The following is an 18979-nucleotide window of genomic DNA, read 5'->3' on the forward strand; positions in this document are numbered from 1 at the left end:
AAGAGTGAAATAGATACAGAGAGAGAGAGAGGGAGGGAAAGGATATAATAAAACTCGTGGCGAAATTAGTCCTCGAACGAAGTGGCGGGACGGTTGGGGAAGCGGAAGCTTTTTAATTATGATCCCATCGGGAGAGCGCGCGCAGCTCGACCTCGTTAATAGGTTCCTTTTTCTAGCTGCAAACTTTATAACGACTGGTAACAACTCGCCGAAGAAGAGTCCGCGTTTTCGGATTTGCATATAATGCGTAATGCGATACGCGGGATTATTTATGTAATGTTCACGCCACTGGTGAGAGCTATTTTACTGCGTAAAACGCGTTTTTCTACTGGAAATGCAGCTGTTTATCGTTGCAAATCTCTTTTGTTTTTATTATCGTGTTATTTCTCTCTCTCTCTCTTTCTCTCTCTACGAATCTTTTGCTGTTACGTTTGTACATGTTTGTTACATTTAAGCCGTTTATTTTACAAGTAGCACAAGTACTTTCCGTTTTAAGAATCCTGCTATAAAGGTACCGCGCGGTAATTTGTATCTACATCTCTCGTATTTCAAAATTCGATTCGCTATTGTTTTCGCGAAGGTTGCTTCGAGATAACAAATTTCTCTCTCTCCATCACCCCGTATCGCTCCCCCCATATCTCTCCCCTTTCGCGGTCGTATGGAAACGTCGGATCGGGGGGAGAGAGCCGTATTGCATATTTGCGTACTCGCCAAAACAAAACTATGTGAATTATTTCGATTTCACGTACGCCGGTGCCTTTGTAACATGATAGGTTTTCGACGTTACGCCGATACTTGCGGCCGGTGTGTAACATCCTCGAATTTCCGGTCTTTTTCTCTTTCCTTTTCATCTCGCGCGCATGCCGTGCACGCGCTTTTGTGTTCCCTGCAAAGTATCATGAAGAACTACGGTAGCGAATGTGTAAAAAAAAATAAATATTTATCCAAATAGTAAACTGCACAATGTTACAACAAACATTAATTGACGCGAAAAAATACTTCCTGAAAATGTAGCAAGATAAATAATATAAACGAGAGGACAGTATTTTTTTCCGAGTTATACGTGTATAATTGACTGATATTTTTTATGGTTTGTTTATCAAAATGTGAAAAGGAAATGAGAATTGTGTGTATCTGTTTCGTTGAAGAAACTAACCGTGTTATTCGACATTACGCCATTCGCTCATCTCTCTCTGCTGAGTCTCAACGAATCATTTTCTAATTAACTCTCCAACCCCCGGGTGATATTTTCCGCTTGTCAAAATTAAGCAGAAATAGAAGATGTGAAAAGCAGATACATTTTTAATATTTGACCGAATATCGAATCTACACTAGATTAATAAAAAGTATAAGAATAGCGTTTATTACATAAAATATCCTTTATACATTATATAAACTTTTCCATAAAAAGAAGTCATTGAATGATAAACGACAGTGCAGAGAAATAGTATTAACAAAGTCTGTATTTTTGATAATCAATATATTCTCAATACGATGATTAATTGATTCGGTATCGACGTTTGTGGGTTAATATTTCTGTCTTTAATGAACTAACCGTTCATATTTTTAGTAAATCTAAAATAAGGATAAATATACACAAATGAAAGTGTGTGTGTGACAAAAGAAAAAAAAAGAAAGAACCGATCGAATCACGATCAATAGACGTTACAAAACGTTACAGTAGACAATAGAAGTTTCTGGCGAAAACCACTACACATCCGTCGCAACTCTTCGTCTGCGAAATATCAATAGGGGAATTTCATCAATCGATCGATCGGGTACTCGAAATCGGTAGTCGGCGAGCGGTGCGCGAAAATACAGTCAACCGGCATTGACTCGCGCCCGAATTATTTCGGTTTCGCATACGACGCGGCTTTGTAACGTAATAGGTTTTCGACGTTACAACCGCGCATCCGCGGCTGAGATATCGGGTTTCCAAATTGTGCCCGCACGACACAACCGTGATACCAAACCTACCCCTCTCTTTGTCCCTCTCGCTCTTTCTCTCTCTCTCTTTCTCTCTCGCTCTTGCTCTTTTTCTATCTCTCCATGTTCTTCTCTTTCTCTCTATATATTTTTTTTCCTGGCCGCTCCATTTTATCCGAACTGTGGGGGGTGCGGACACACACCGGAAATGCGGCCGCCGCAAACTCGCGTAGCGACATTCGATTTCGTGTCCGATGCTGCTCATGATTTAGTGAGATCTTGCCGAACCAGGTCGCTGGGCATTTGGTCAACGACGATCGATCCAGACTACGTGTCGTCGGTATTTTCAGATGCGGTTTTTTCTGTTGAGAGAATTAAAACCGTCGCGGTTTAAATGGTTTTTTAATTTGTACCACGTGATTTATTTAATTTTAATATTTAGCAATATTCATATTTATCTATAAATTATCTATATCACGTAAACGATATTATAATAATCAAAGAGAAAAACAAAATATAAATTAAACCCTTATAAGAATTATCATTTTGGTAAAATCAAAAAAATTGTGTTGTGTTTAATGATAGATATCTCTTTCTGCTTTTTTCAAATTGACAAAAGGAGATGATAGAAATACGAAACTATTTTTTTATCTATAAATTTATAGAGTCATCCTCTACGAAAATGAAGCGATATAAATTTGCATTGACATTTAACACGAGTAGAAGCACGTGTACCTGTTAATGGGTAACGAAGTGTCAAACTCCGTGTGTGGTTTTGATCCTTCCAAAAATATTCCTTTCTAAATTACCTATATTACAAAAGGACGAGAGAATGTCGGCCAGTGGGATCGGCTGACAAACCAGTCGTTCTTTATGTTCGGCGGGGCTTTCATTTGTTCGGCGTAAAAACGAGTCTATACTATGCGGAAAATTTATGTTTTAGCGAAAAACGCGAGAGCGCCCGAGAGTTATATGAATGCCGGATTTGTCCGGCAGCATTTTAATAAATGGCGGTCACACGGTTCGCGCAAGAATGTATTGCTCGCGTAATCGTTTCTACCTGTTTTAAAAAGTTATAGTTCCTTCCTGCATCAAAAAATTGCGACTCGCAGACGCGGAAACGTCGAGGTATACAATTACATAATTTACGGCGGAAACAAGAAAGCGGGGACAAACTCCTTTTTTAATCCCGTCCGGGCAGGAATAAAAATTCACATTTTAGCAAACACGCCAGATAATATATGGGACTGAAAACGCGAATTTTGTTTTGTCGCTAAGGGAACTTTCGAGAAAGAGAGAGAGAGAGAGAGCTCAACAACATGCACGTGATTTCAAACTCAGGTGCGTTTACACAAAAGTCACGCGCTCTATAATCTTTTTCTAAACAAAAATCTCCGCATCATTATGATTACCGGATCAGCCACGAAGTCTCTTTCATTAAATAAAAATTTTACAAAAAAAAATTATACAATGCGCGCGAGATACAATCGCTCACGATTTTCATTACGTTCGCGTAGCACACTTAATTTTAACTGAGTTAGCGACATGCATATTTAAACATTTTTGTAATGCTGCAGGCTACAAAGTAATGTTTTATCAGCCATGTTAAATTGCTATTACAATTCTCGAATTTTATCAGTCGGGTTAGACTGTTTAAACGGCGGTAAAATTTTGAAATTCGCGTATCCTCATCCCCTACATATCGCGTGAACTTTCGTGAAATGATCACGGGGATATTATAGTAAAATACCGGAATAAATTCTGTTTTTCCGGAAATAAGTGCGCCAATTTCCGAAAGCGATTTTTCGCCGTACGTTCGTGCCGAGAGTATCCTTCATTGTGTGCCTTTTTGATCGACGTGATCCACATTCTGTCTCAGAGAAACTCCTCGTAGATGCCGAAACTTTTTCGTCGTAATGTCGTAAGCTCTCCTGAAAAAGTTTCCGCTCTTCTCGGCAGGAAACGGCGCGACGAAGTCGTAGCCCCGTGCAAGTCGTAGATTCGCGATTTTGTTACTTCATTATTTCTTCGCGCAAGTTCGCGCTTCAATAGCGACGAGAAGAGTCAAGCTTAATGCTGCCCCGTAAAATTTGGCCGATTGTTTTTATCATAAATGCCATCTTATTATCGATACATGACGTATGATATTACATATATTTTTTACTAGACAATAATTATATATTTTTTAATATAATGGATGAAATACAAGAAAAAATATATTATTATATATAATATATTTAATTATATTAAATAAATATATATAATTATACCGCGCTTTTACCATTAATAATTTTTGAGAGATAAATTTTCTTATTATTATATAACATGATTATTCATAATCTTAGTGAAAAATCTACTGTGTGTGAATGTTCTATGTAACTCGACAATTTCCTCTTCGGTAGCATGTGTATTTATTTTCGCAAAGTTGCGTTGTTTTATGGTATCAGTATAGATAACTCGACACGGTAACGCTTGATGCTGCGTTCTCGCTTAAAATTTAATTCGAGCTCAAAGCCTTGGCTTTATGTCAGTTCGGCGGTCGTGATTGGTTGGTACCTAAGTTTAAGCTCATAGGCTTTGGTTCTACCCCGAACAGAATGCGCGCGTGTGTATGTGTGTGTTTTCTGTATGCATGTATAGGTATTTAAGTGGTATGTGACGCGATGTGTAGTAAACCAGGTCACCTCGTCGATGTTCGTAATCCGCCTTCCACAATAAATTTGCGTACACCAGCGCGCGGGTGATTGTTGAAAACAATGTTGTTTTCGCGTGTGAACGTGCTCGTTGGATCTGACAGAAATACGACTATTCGCGAAAGATTTGTTGAAGCGCGGAATCGCTCGCGTTACCTTCAACACACTAATACCTGCCAATGTTAAATTGCGCGAGCGACGATTCCCTTGTGTATTTTTAGACTTTAAAGAAAATATTAATCTCTAACAAATCAAGCATTTAAAAAAAAAATAAGCATGATACGATCGTAATTTAAATTTAATTTAACTCTTTAATTATGTCTCGAAAATTGAATTTGTAGAGAGGAAGGGATAGTTTAATTATATAATACATAATGTAAGTAAATGTGATGAAATTATGTTTACAATAAGCAGATTTAATCACGTTCATCGAACCGTAGTCATCGCGGAGGCGTACGCGACGATGAGAATTACTAGCGCAAGGGGGGATGAGAGGTATTGTATAATCGCTAGATAACGTATTGCGTGAAAATTACACGGTACCCCACAGTTAAGGCCGGTGTAACCCATTTAAAAGATCTCATTGCAGATACCGCGAGACGATAATGTATGAACAGATTGCTTTTGTTTCTCGCGCGCGGTTCATTTTCGCCGTTGTGTATAGCGTGTTTTAGGAAGAATCTCCTTAGTGTTTATGTACTATGTATACAAGTCCAGTCGTTCTACTCTACATTCCTATTGTCCTCGTGTTACTAACTTTTACCTCGTTTTAAGTATCGAACACGCGCATACGAGATAAACATAATTTCATAAAATAGTGCGAAACCATTTCTAGTTTCGCGAGTCGTATATTCGCAAGAGCTAAAAAGGAGATCGCATCGTTACACTGAGAAAAAAAACTCGTTAATTTGACTAAATTCGTCCAACTAATTACTACTTCTTTGTATTTTTTAAATTGAAATATATAAATATTTAAGTCAAATACGACATATTAAATCTAACATGACGTATGTTTGACTTAAATATTTCAACTAAAGAAATACAAAGATATAGTAATTAGTTTTTCTCTCAGTGCATGATCGCCAATAAAAAGAAAAGAATGTAAAAGTACGAAATATAATTTATATTGAATTTATAATCTCGATTTATATTTACATAATTCGTAATTACAAATAGAGGAGATCGACGCGAATCGAGGCGAATTTGAAGGCCTTTAATTTCGCTCGACGTTGAACACCTAATTTTCAAAATTGCGCATTGATTTTCGTCCGTTCGCAAACAAATTCTCGCCCGTGGTCCCAGGGTTCGTTTGCGGTTTGGTTTTCCGCTTCTGCGGACAATTTGCGTATAATGATCGTAACAGCGCGGTCAAAAAGTTGGCCGCACACTCGCCGGGTGAAGAAGAGGAGGGAGTGAGGAAGGGGTAGAGGGAGGGGGAGGAGAGAGGACCTCGCGACCGAACGATAATTTATGAAAACGTCACTTTCGACCGCACGATCCGCCCGCGTCGCGACGCTCTCTCATGGGCGTCGTTAGCGGAGAGTGTACCGTATGTGCCATGTATTTACGCACTAGAGAAATCAATAAACCATGTCCTGGGAAACGGGGTTTAGGCGAGCGAGAGACGGTGGTGTCAGAGAGAGAGAGAGAGAGAGAGAGGGAGGGCGCGAAAGGGTAAAACTGTGTGGGGTAGCTCGCGCCCTTCGCGCACGCTATCCAGCTATTAGACAATGCAAACAGTATCATTGCCCTGTGATCGGCAATTTGGATCTCGATACCGTCCCTTTGATGAAACGCCTCGCTATGTCTTTATTGCGTTCTTTTTTTTGTGTGTAATTACGATGCATTATAAGATACTCCGTTTCTCCTTCTTCGTTTTCTTTTTGTTGTTGTTTTTTTTTCGAATCGCATTTGTCATTCTCTTATCCGATATCTCTCTTTCGTTTTCATTGGAGAAATTTTACGCATTTCCGTAACTTTATCTTCGCCGAATTTTTATCTTCGCGAAATAACGAGGTAAAAAAGATTATAGTTATTATCCTGTAATATCAGCGGTTCGCAATAATCCGATGTAAGCGAAACCAAACAGAACGTGTGTTATACTGTATCGATATTTATACAACATGTCAACGTATGAAAACAGAAGATTACGAATTTGCATTCTCAATGAAATATTCGTCACCAGATGCAAGGTGTAACGAATGGATTAAATAAAATATAAATGAAACACGATTCGACAAGCGGATTACGGAGAGATGTGGGAACGTTAAAATATAAAAAAAAAAAAATTACCCGCGTTTAAAAATTAATATGTATATCAGAATATATTTTATCACAATACGCGACGCAAGATAATAGTGGAATTGGACGAATTATTAAGCTTTGACCGAAATTCTCTTATTTGCGAATCATGCGATCCGCGCGATTGCATATGCATTTGATCGATAACACATTTGGATTCCGCTGTTTAAATAGTTCTCGCGTTAATAATTTGTGGTCATTAATAACTCATACGCAATGAAAAGACCATGATGAATTTATACAGACATGTCTTCAGAGACATAGACTTTGTGAGGCGACGCAGGAATGACGGGAAGAATGAGAAACGATCACCGTCTCGTCTCGTTTCGTCTCGTCTCGTCTCGTCTCACGTTATTAGTGCAAAGTTCATCGAGCGATGAAGCATCAGAATTGTTGAGGATCGACGAAGGGTGACTTTAACAGCGGCTCTCTCGTTAAAATGCAAATACTTGACTTAACATAAAACCATTCGGTTAAGTAAATATGCGTCATGACTGATCGAGCGGATAAATCAAGATGGCTTATGACGAGCATACGATACACAAATCTCTCGTCATTAACACATGTCTTGTACGCGATGTTTTGAAGGGAGTCCGTTACTGGTGAGAAATTTTTAATATTTAATATTTAACGTATATCTTGAGTATTAAATTAAAATTGTGAAATTAAGAATATAATTTTAAGCATCGAAAATTACGAAGGCTTAAAAATAGAACAAATCTTCATAGCTACGTATATCAAAAATGAAGATAAGAGATCGCAGCTGTAAAAATAACTCATCAAAGAGAGAAACTTAAATGGAACAACTTTTGAGCGCGTTTGAATATTTGGAAAGAAAGCAGCGACGATGTATTATACGCGCTTTTAAAGCGGGAAAAGAAATTTATAATTACGGGAAACACGAAAGTCAATCATTGCTCAAGAAAAATTCGCGAAAGTCGTCAAAAAGAATAAATTCTTGAGAATTTATAAAGTAACGATTCGGGCAAGAAGATCTTTATCGACAAAAGCGTTTTGCGGACAAAAATGTTTTGTCTTTAATCGGCTACGTTTTCAGATTTTTGTCATATATCTACCATAAACTATATACTGTGGAATATGATCGCGAGGGAGTCAATATTCGATCCAAATCATTTTGGAAAACGCGTGCTCGCGTCGACATGCTAGCACACTTTGCAACTTTCGGATCCACGCGAGCTGGCGCGATTAAGTATTTACGCATTTTCGCTACGATGGAGATTGCGTCGACAACATATTAGTTATCCGCAATCCGGCAGATTGAAATTTTAGTTGGAAATCGATTTTTCTCTATTGATGAATCGATGTGTCATGAAACAAACTAGATCTTCACCGAAGATTGATGACACTGGAGGCGAGACGTGATGCTGGCAGATGCGTTACGTGCATCTGTAGATGAGCGAAAAGACAAACATGGTGCAATGATGACGTCAGTAGGATAGATAAAAGAAAGAGAGAGAGAGAGGAAGGAGGGAAGGAAGGGAGTAAGAGATAGAGAGGAGTCCAACGAGTAGTATCGCGTAGCTACTTAAAACTTTCGGAGCTTGTCTTGTGTCCTTACTAGTTGGCACCTTGCTTACTTAGCTCAGGTCTGCAACTTACCTTCTCCCGCAGCTTCTCCGCTGTTTCCCGCCTCACCCCTCTTTCCATTCCTCTTTCCGTCCCTTTCCTTCCCCACTCGGTGGCTTAAGTCGAAGTTTACCTTTGTTCCCGACTGTCAGTCCGATATAGTTTCCGGCTACTATCGCCGCTCCACCGTCGGTTGCATCTGCTGCTATGTACACCGCGAAAGCTCCAGTTGTAACGATATTAATCCGCTTTAGCGGCTGCATTTGGAAAAGGACGATAATCGGCAAAATCGTCGCGATGGCGAAATCCGCGGGTGTCGTCGCCGCGCGACAGAAATTACTTCGGTATTTGGTTTGTAAATTTATGCGATATTCAAATAGACAACCCCCGAGATGGTTTATAGCTTTTTTCAGAGTGAAAATCAACGTAAATGGAGTCCGCGGTGAGGAACTACAGCAGGCGAACAATCCTTGTGTGTTTGCAATCCGTGTTCGAAACAAATTTTCAAAGTAATTACGTTTAATAAAATATGGTTTCTTTTTTATAATTCTATGACAAGGATTTTATTAATATTAAACGGAGTCGTAAAATATAAACGTTATTTGATAGCTGATCGACGATTTGCGGTGATTTTTATCAGGATGATAATTTTCTTTCGGTTAAACTATATATATATATATATATGTGTGTGTGTGTGTGTGTGTGTGTGTGTGAAAATTATTTTAAAAAATATATTTTTTTTATAGTTTATTCATATATTTCGTATGTTATCATATCGGAAAGTAAAAGTTCTCCCAGAAGACGTTGCCGACAGACAGATTTATTTAATATAAGAGGATGGCAAAGTCATGTAGCGATATATCGCAGATTTCATTATTCCTTCTTTTTTGACATATGAATGACGTGAATAGATAAAGTTTATGACATATCGAGAACGAAACATTTTGAGTGAACGATAAAAGATTTGTGCAAAAGTAAAATAAAAAGAAGAATTATGGGTTTATGTAACAATCTATAAATTTTTAAACAACACAAATTATGTACGTTGAGAGTAACATATAATATTCACAATTTTTTTTTTGTTTTGTTTCAGGAAGTACAGGTGTTATCGGTGTATTGTGATGCATGCACAACATGCCAACGTGCTGCAATACAAAGAAAGTAAGATATAGTTACATCTTGAAATCTGTGTGTTTATATATTTAAAGTATATGTAGCTTCTCTCAATCTGGAGTTTCGTAAAAATGTATTCATTAAATGTCTTTATCATTTTTTGCGCGTTCTGTAAAATATCATCGTACATTATTTTATCTCATCTTCACTTTTCTTTACTTATCTTGTCTCTTCTTGCTCATTGTCAGTTATATTTCTAATTGCTTTTAAGAAAAATTTAATTTTTAGAACAGTGTAAGAGAATTTTTATCTCTCATTCTTATTTCTTTTTACTTTTTTCTTTTCACCATCGTTTGTCTCTGTTTCATCTCGATAATCTTACTCTCTTACATTTACATTATAACTTTAATAAATATTCTTATCATCTTCATTATATCATATTTATAAGGAATATGTGGATGAGTATCGCAACATTACATTTCGCTGCTTTTATTAGCTTATTGCACGAGCGATTCACCGGAACCGAGTCTGCTGACCCAATGCAGCATGTTGACCAGCGATGCCACTCTGGTCTCTCTGTTTCGCTCCAATGCAGCGCCGCTGCCCTGTCCCATTAAGGGTCCCTTGGAATTCACATACAGCCAGGGTGAGGGCGAGTGCAACTCGCCGCGGTCACGGGCGGAAGCGTGCACGCAGGACTCGCGTCTGCTTCTGCGCTATCAAGCGTGCGCCAACGTTCATTCGTCTGAAAGCGTGGGTCAGTATTCTACCCCCGTGTCATTATTACCGTGCTGACATGTGACAAACTCATTTTACACGAGTCAGATATCAGCGATAGTGTCCGCTCGAACGCGGATCATCTGAGCTTTCGAAAACGCTCTTCTCTCACCATCTTTTTTAATAAAAATATCCAAATTTATGGCTTAAATATAAATATATAAATATATATTTCTCTATATATACAGTTTAAAAAGAAAAGTCATGAATGTAGGAAGCGAGCAAACAGATGTTTTCTCTCTTATATTTTTTCAGCATAATATAAATAATCTGACTATTATAAAATTTGATTATTATTGTAATTAATTTGTACAATTCTTTTTAAAGTACATTTTTCTTTTTTTTTTACTAGGTTTTTTTTTAATACAACATACAATAAATATCATACAATAGATAGGTGCCGTACAATAAACACTGCGTAAAATGATATTGTTACACCAACATGCATTGTATAATATCCATTTACGCGGCAATTGTGCTTACATCTGTTTACATACGCTCGCAATTTATCAAATGAATACCCAAACAATTATGAATTATGCAACATGGCAGTCCAATCAGTGCCTAGTAACATTTTGTTATTGGCCCATAATTAATTCGTTGCAATCTACGATTATAAAGCGCTCGCCGATGAGTATCTCGACATATCGATGCAAATTGCGGAGTGTGTATGCCATGGATGTAAAGTTTCAATTCGTAACTTTATTGTTGTTAAATTTCCTTCCATTTCCGCGTTTGACGAGATTTGAATATTTAAATCGATATTAATTTTGTATATCGACTTTTTCTCTATTGCAAAATGAATTTGTCGAAAGAAATAATGCAATAAAAATTTTCCCGGAAAGATAAGCCCGATTGAAAAATATCGGCGAGTAATTCCGGTTATCGGGAACGCGAAAATCAGCGTATGATCGAATCGCCCGCGATATAAGTGTCCCCTCATAAGCGTGTCGGCGTCATCATTGTCGTTAAAACGCGCGCGATGCGGCGCGTGTTTCGGTGCGTAAAAAGGAATTATGACGTCGCGGCGCTTCCGCGGTGACGTTAACATCCGGCTTGACATTAATTAACACGACGCGCAAGGCCTGTAACGGTCAATAAAGCTCGCGGCTGCGGAATGAATGATTAATGGCCTTGTCAATTACCATTTGTTGCTGGGCTTGTCCAAACGATTTTGCGCAATTATCATCGGCCCGCGCCCTGATCGTCCATCTCGATACGCGGGTGCGAATAAATGAATACACGGGCGCGAATAAATGAATACAGGGGCGCGTTCACGCACTCGCGGATCCCGCGCGTCGTACATACACGCCGACGCTCGGCATAATGCGTTTTCATGAATGTTCATATATCGCTTACCCTCGTTTATAACTTCTGCAGATAGCTTTATCCGGGGACAAAATGGTAGTAAACCTCTATTTACGATTCGATTACTAATAGGCTCGTATAGACAGAATCACGGCCGAAATTTCATTCGCCTCGACGATATACTCTCTCATCGCTATATGTAAACGTCAGCTGGTACTTTAACATATTACAATTTACGCTTTCCCATTTTGTAAATGTATATTACATGCATATGTCTCAACAGCGGCCGTGTGTATTTTGATGAAATAAAAAAAAAAAAAAAAGATAATGGTTATTATTGGATACATGCCAATTTGCAGTTGCAACGGTTTGTTTTTCCAGATGTAGAATTGGAGTGCCTGGCTCATTGGAGGGAGGGCAGCACGAATTACATGGTCGCGCGTTTGAACAGCGATCGTAACGATCGTAAAACAAGCGACGAGGAGAGCTACAGATGCTTTATTTACACAAATCCATCGAACAACACGTGGAATCTCGCGCAAAGCTCGGACGCCGCTTGCAATGGATTGATTAGCGTCACCGAGGCTGCCAGGACATTCAAGATGACACAAAGTAAGTCCTCTCTTCTTTAAAGCTTCTTTAAAAAGCTGGTACATTTTTTTAACGAAACATATATTTTGCGATTTATTATAAAAGCATACATTATTTTAATGAGATGTATACATATTGATATTTTATATTCGCGTAAGAGGATTTAGGTCTTCGGAGAATTCCAAGGTAGAATAATTGAAAAAATTGAAAAATTTTTCAGTCTGCCGCTAAAATATCGGAATGTCGTGTAATATTTGCTCGTTGTTTTGGTGTCTAACGCGATACGAAAAATCGAATTAACGATTGAAATTCTGCGGGAACGGCCTCGTTAATCGATAGCGAGAGGTGGCGGATTGGCGCGTATAACTCGAAGCTGCCGTACATGTCGAGGGGTCGGCTCCCTGAGAACGAGAGCACGTAAACTATGAGAGTGCCTGCGGACACCAGATCGGATTCTTGTCCGGCATACTATCATAACCCCCCGGCTGGTGGTCAACGCGAGGTACTTAGGGTATTCCACGGTATCACATAGCTACACATAGCCTTGCCGGATTGGGATGATCTTGTAGCAGGATTCATGGTTAACCAAATTGAGGGCAACAGACGGGCGTGCCGGTTTGATCACCAGTCAAACGTGCGCACTGAAAGGATCGATATAACCGTGTCACGTTCATTTTGAGAAAGGACCTTTTATTTTGGAGCCGTAATCGAATAGCTTTTCAAGTGTCTGTCCGCTTTTGATTTTCGCTCGAAACGGAAATTCATGCGAAAATTAAATTGAAATAAGTCTCGAATTCTACGGGATTATTTCATTGCATTAATATCATTGTTATTGCCATTTATCGCACATGCCTGATCGCGTGTCGATGAATCCGCGTTATCGAGGAATTACAATGCTTTATAGATTTCGAAATATCGCGACTATGCTACTCGAGCGAATTCAACTCGAGCGTTAAGTAGCTTAAAAATTTTTCAGCGACGCCCTTGGCACGGCATCGCGAATGTTTCGTTAACCCCCTACCCCGATTCCTCGTTTCCATTTAAACTTTCCAGGAGGCAGATTAACCTCGGGATCTCGAACTACGCCGAGCTTCCCGCACCAAAGTGCTCGCCCATGGATGAAGAGAACGTTACTCGCGTTCCAGCCAACGCGCAATAAATTCTATCTAGCCGATATATAAATATATTCACGTGTGTCTTTATTCTTTCTCGCACTGTTTTTCTACATTTGTATAATCGGTTCTTAAAAATTGTATGGAAACGTGACATGATACTGACCGCAATTTTGAATAAAATATTATTCAGTGATAATTTATCAAAACACGTTTTAATCTGTTCCGCTAAGAGGAAATTATTAGAGAACGTTAGTTTTAAATTACAACTTGTACTTACGTTGCTTTAAAAATCTGCCATGCATTAAGCATCTCGAGAAATATTGATTTTGATGAAATAAAAAAAAAAAAAAAGATAATGGTTATTATTGGATACATGCCAATTTGCAGTTGCAACGGTTTGTTTTTCCAGATGTAGAATTGGAGTGCCTGGCTCATTGGAGGGAGGGCAGCACGAATTACATGGTCGCGCGTTTGAACAGCGATCGTAACGATCGTAAAACAAGCGACGAGGAGAGCTACAGATGCTTTATTTACACAAATCCATCGAACAACACGTGGAATCTCGCGCAAAGCTCGGACGCCGCTTGCAATGGATTGATTAGCGTCACCGAGGCTGCCAGGACATTCAAGATGACACAAAGTAAGTCCTCTCTTCTTTAAAGCTTCTTTAAAAAGCTGGTACATTTTTTTAACGAAACATATATTTTGCGATTTATTATAAAAGCATACATTATTTTAATGAGATGTATACATATTGATATTTTATATTCGCGTAAGAGGATTTAGGTCTTCGGAGAATTCCAAGGTAGAATAATTGAAAAAATTGAAAAATTTTTCAGTCTGCCGCTAAAATATCGGAATGTCGTGTAATATTTGCTCGTTGTTTTGGTGTCTAACGCGATACGAAAAATCGAATTAACGATCGAAATTCTGCGGGAACGGCCTCGTTAATCGATAGCGAGAGGTGGCGGATTGGCGCGTATAACTCGAAGCTGCCGTACATGTCGAGGGGTCGGCTCCCTGAGAACGAGAGCACGTAAACTATGAGAGTGCCTGCGGACACCAGATCGGATTCTTGTCCGGCATACTATCATAACCCCCCGGCTGGTGGTCAACGCGAGGTACTTAGGGTATTCCACGGTATCACATAGCTACACATAGCCTTGCCGGATTGGGATGATCTTGTAGCAGGATTCATGGTTAACCAAATTGAGGGCAACAGACGGGCGTGCCGGTTTGATCACCAGTCAAACGTGCGCACTGAAAGGATCGATATAACCGTGTCACGTTCATTTTGAGAAAGGACCTTTTATTTTGGAGCCGTAATCGAATAGCTTTTCAAGTGTCTGTCCGCTTTTGATTTTCGCTCGAAACGGAAATTCATGCGAAAATTAAATTGAAATAAGTCTCGAATTCTACGGGATTATTTCATTGCATTAATATCATTGTTATTGCCATTTATCGCACATGCCTGATCGCGTGTCGATGAATCCGCGTTATCGAGGAATTACAATGCTTTATAGATTTCGAAATATCGCGACTATGCTATTCGAGCGAATTCAACTCGAGCGTTAAGTAGCTTAAAAATTTTTCAGCGACGCCCTTGGCACGGCATCGCGAATGTTTCGTTAACCCCCTACCCCGATTCCTCGTTTCCATTTAAACTTTCCAGGAGGCAGATTAACCTCGGGATCTCGAACTACGCCGAGCTTCCCGCACCAAAGTGCTCGCCCATGGATGAAGAGAACGTTACTCGCGTTCCAGCCAACGCGCAATAAATTCTATCTAGCCGATATATAAATATATTCACGTGTGTCTTTATTCTTTCTCGCACTGTTTTTCTACATTTGTATAATCGGTTCTTAAAAATTGTATGGAAACGTGACATGATACTGACCGCAATTTTGAATAAAATATTATTCAGTGATAATTTATCAAAACACGTTTTAATCTGTTCCGCTAAGAGGAAATTATTAGAGAACGTTAGTTTTAAATTACAACTTGTACTTACGTTGCTTTAAAAATCTGCCATGCATTAAGCATCTCGAGAAATATTGTATAGAATAAGAAGCAGGGAGCCAGAACAAATTTGCATAGTAGCAAAAGAAATACCGTTATGCGAAAAACCGAGATTATCATTGCACAGTAAATGCATATACAAAACTACAAATAGCAAATATATATATACAATTGTAAAATAAATACTAAATTTTTTGAAACGTTCTTATATTATAAATTCCTGACTTACGTCAATATTATTTAATTTTATATTATTTTCCAGAAATTTTTTTATCAGAGTTAACGTTGTTTATAAGATATTTTCATTTTTATGTTTTAAATAATTTCTTTGTATAATAAAACATAATTAAAAAATTGTATATGATATGAAGGATCATATTAAATCCAAACGATGTGAGAGAGAGAGTCGCAAAGTATTTTCTTCCTTTTTTTTATGTAACGATGTACAGTGGCAATTATTTTGATCGTTGCTGTAGCAACATTTTCTCTACGAGATATTATTTTCGCTATTTCCGCTAGAGATTGAGGTTGCAGTTTTCAAATAACCGCTGCTGACATACTGCGGAATTACAATCTTTTCGAGGTAACGTAACGGCATTACATACGGTCTGACTAAGGAAAAATATAAGGGGATGGGTGTAATTTACTTTGAACAAAGCATACATTTCCTCTTCTATTTCGCCGCAAGCGTGACTCGTTTTAATACGCATTTTGTTGCATGCTACGTGCTCCGACGATGCAAAATTCTAGTAAGGTATTAAAAAAGATCTTTTTTTTACACAATTTGAAACTATTGGCATATTTTTAATAATTTGTCTATCAAAGAAAAATCGACGATTAAATCGAGCATTTTAAAATGATTTTCTTCGCTATTGCTATTTCGTGCAAAAATGTAAAAAGTATAAATTTGCAAGAAACAATAGTGCAAAAATTATTTTGCTATCAATGACGAATAATTATATTATAAATATGAAATTTTTTTTTTCTAGAAAGAAATTTTAATCGAATCAAATCAGTGCGATTTCTCTACATATATACATCCCAAGAAAATTACGCATAAAATAATTATATTACGAGGAGCGCGAGCGAGTCGCATAATGAAACAATTAAAATCCCGGCCGTTTCTTTATCGCCATCGTTATGCTATTCTCTTATCATCGACGACGACGTACACGATAAGTAGCAATTTCGGCAAACTATAATGTTACGGGGCACGCACACACTCGATTGAATTATCGATTAGCTTTTAGTTGCACGCAGACTGGATGCGGTGTATGCGACGTGCACGCAGCATACTTCGTCGCTCGTACATTTTTAACGGTCCATTAATTCACGGTGCACGGTGATTGATAGCCGTGAGCAGCCGACCATTGACATCAAGATAACTGTTCACTGGCGACAGAGTCGACGCGCGTTTATAACAAATTATTTGCTTCAATTCAACACATATACCAAATGTCTTCTACACTCTATCTGATTTCCGTAATATAATATATGTTGAGGAAGCTTTGTTTTCGTGACAAAATTTTTTTCCATATTTCTAATGTGTTTAGAATGTTCCAAATCAAAAAATCATATTTTTAAAAAATGTTTGTATATATGTGTGTATGTACGTATTTATGTACGGAATGTACATTGTACAGTTTTTGATATCGGGCTAAATTTTTAAAAATAAGTAGAGTATCATTAAAGGATGCTTAGTATTGAATTTGGTGAGAATCGGTGAAAGGGTTCATTTTTTATAAAATTTTGAATTTTTTGAGAAATATTTGTACACGCTCTAATTTTCGCAAATTTGGAGATATCGGGTTAAATTTTTTTTAAATGAATGGAGTATCATTAAAGGATGGTTGGTATTGAATTTGATGAGGTGAAAGGATTTATTTTTTATAAAATTTTGAATTTTTGAGAAACTGTACACGCTGTAACTTTCGCAAATTTTGAGATATCTTCTTCTATGAGGACGCCAAAATTGAAAAACCCGTTTGCTTTAAGGGGGCTTTGCTAAGCTTTGTGAGCGAAATAAAATGATGAGGAAGCAATGTGCAAGTTTCTAATTTGTACAATTTTCATTTTATTTTTCAATGTAATCGATATAATTTTGACGATTTTTTTTTTACCTTACGTGTAAACACGATGTACTTTTAATATTTCAATCAATAACGTCGAGAACAATACCGGATTATTATCGCAACAATGCAGTGTATTATGCGTTTTAATGCATAACTTGTGCGTTTGTGTGCGCGCGTGTGTTAATGAAGCTAATGAGTTGGTTAATATACATCACATTTACGTATGATGTATTACTCGCATGTAATTATTGCGCTAGTTATGAATATAATGCCATTGAAAGCGTATCGTAATTAGCGTAGAATTTGAGATGATAAAGATCGTCGAATGCCGTTCGATTTTTATTTTCTCTCCGTAATTCTTTGACGGGAACGTGTAAGAACCTGATAATGTACTAAGAAACAGCTAGCATGCCGGGAAACGAAGTTTACAACGTGGAAGGAAAGAGAGGTCAAAGTTTACTTATGCTGGATTATCTGCTCGAGGGCCCCGTGAACTTAAAGAGTCCGGGAACGAGCTTACAGTTATATTATGCATTTCGAGTTTGAAATAACTGCGTTAGGAGTTACACAGAGCTATAAGAATAAAGCCGCGGCTATTTCTTGACACGTAATTACATTCGAATTTAACAGTCGTCCGAATTTGCAACGTTGGAGATGATGAAAATTGCAGGAATTAAACTGTTGGCGTTGCGGCGATAATCAACTTTGCAATTTTGTATTGTCGTGTTTCGGCGCTTTGAAAATGCCAAAATATTTTCAATAATTGCGAACACCAATGAAAGAGAGAGGGAGAGAGAGGAAAAATTCCTAGAATTCTGCTTAAATTACATCACTCGACCAATTCTCTCTCTCTCTGTCCCGTTAAACTGTAATTGTTTTTGCGCTTTGAAATTTTAATCTACGTAGCTGACGAAATGAGGACAAATATATATATATATCGACAAGAATACCTCGAATATTCACAGTTCACAAATAATTTCGATTCGGTATTTTAACCGAGGAAAATATCGCAAATTTGTCTCGCGGAGAGAAAAACCTCTTCGACGACAAACAGAGATCCCACTTTCACCAGGGCCATCTTTTCACGTTACAGAAAAGCCACCGCAGTATTGCGGGTTTCCGTCCTGGGTGGTCGCCGGTAAATCGTGGGTGGCTTTGGATCGAATGGCGTCCCGTCTCATGGCGTCGCCTTACAACCTCACGATCCTCGACCGAAACGAGACCCGCCTTGTTTGCCATTCGGTTGTCCCCATTGATGATCATCGTCATCATTATTCCACGCCAATCGATAAGGAGAACCAAAGGCAATTCGTCGCGAAGGCGACGCGAGATTGGTAAGTCTATCCATATTATCTCTATATACAGGGGAGAAAATAGAGTAATATAAGATAATAATTTAATGTTACCAGAAATAAAAATTGCGGAAAATATCTCGGGTAAACTTTATCCTTTCCTTTTTCTCTCTTTCTACGATTTA

At 38.2% G+C, this 18979-nt stretch overlaps 1 protein-coding gene across 5 annotated transcripts in view; it reads left to right on the forward strand.

Moving 5' to 3' along the window:
- The window catches only part of LOC115242733, a 238973-nt gene extending 220060 nt beyond the window's left edge, over positions 1 to 18913 (forward strand). For 4 of the 5 annotated variants that reach the window (XM_029819250.1, XM_029819249.1, XM_029819251.1 and 1 more), the window contains 4 exons: positions 9601 to 9668; positions 10117 to 10377; positions 12087 to 12317; positions 18596 to 18912. In XM_029819250.1, the coding sequence (XP_029675110.1) occupies positions 9601 to 9668; positions 10117 to 10377; positions 12087 to 12317; positions 18596 to 18840 (805 nt within the window). In that variant the 3' untranslated portion in view covers positions 18841 to 18912. Of the gene's footprint in view, positions 1 to 9600; positions 9669 to 10116; positions 10378 to 12086; positions 12318 to 18595 lie in introns of all 5 variants that reach the window. The other variant, XM_029819253.1, reaches the window with a different exon arrangement.
- Positions 18914 to 18979: the final 66 nt, after the last annotated feature.

Source organism: Formica exsecta, unplaced genomic scaffold, assembly GCF_003651465.1.
Source record: "Formica exsecta isolate Colony F162 unplaced genomic scaffold, ASM365146v1 scaffold62, whole genome shotgun sequence".
NCBI classification, from domain to species: domain Eukaryota; kingdom Metazoa; phylum Arthropoda; class Insecta; order Hymenoptera; family Formicidae; genus Formica; species Formica exsecta.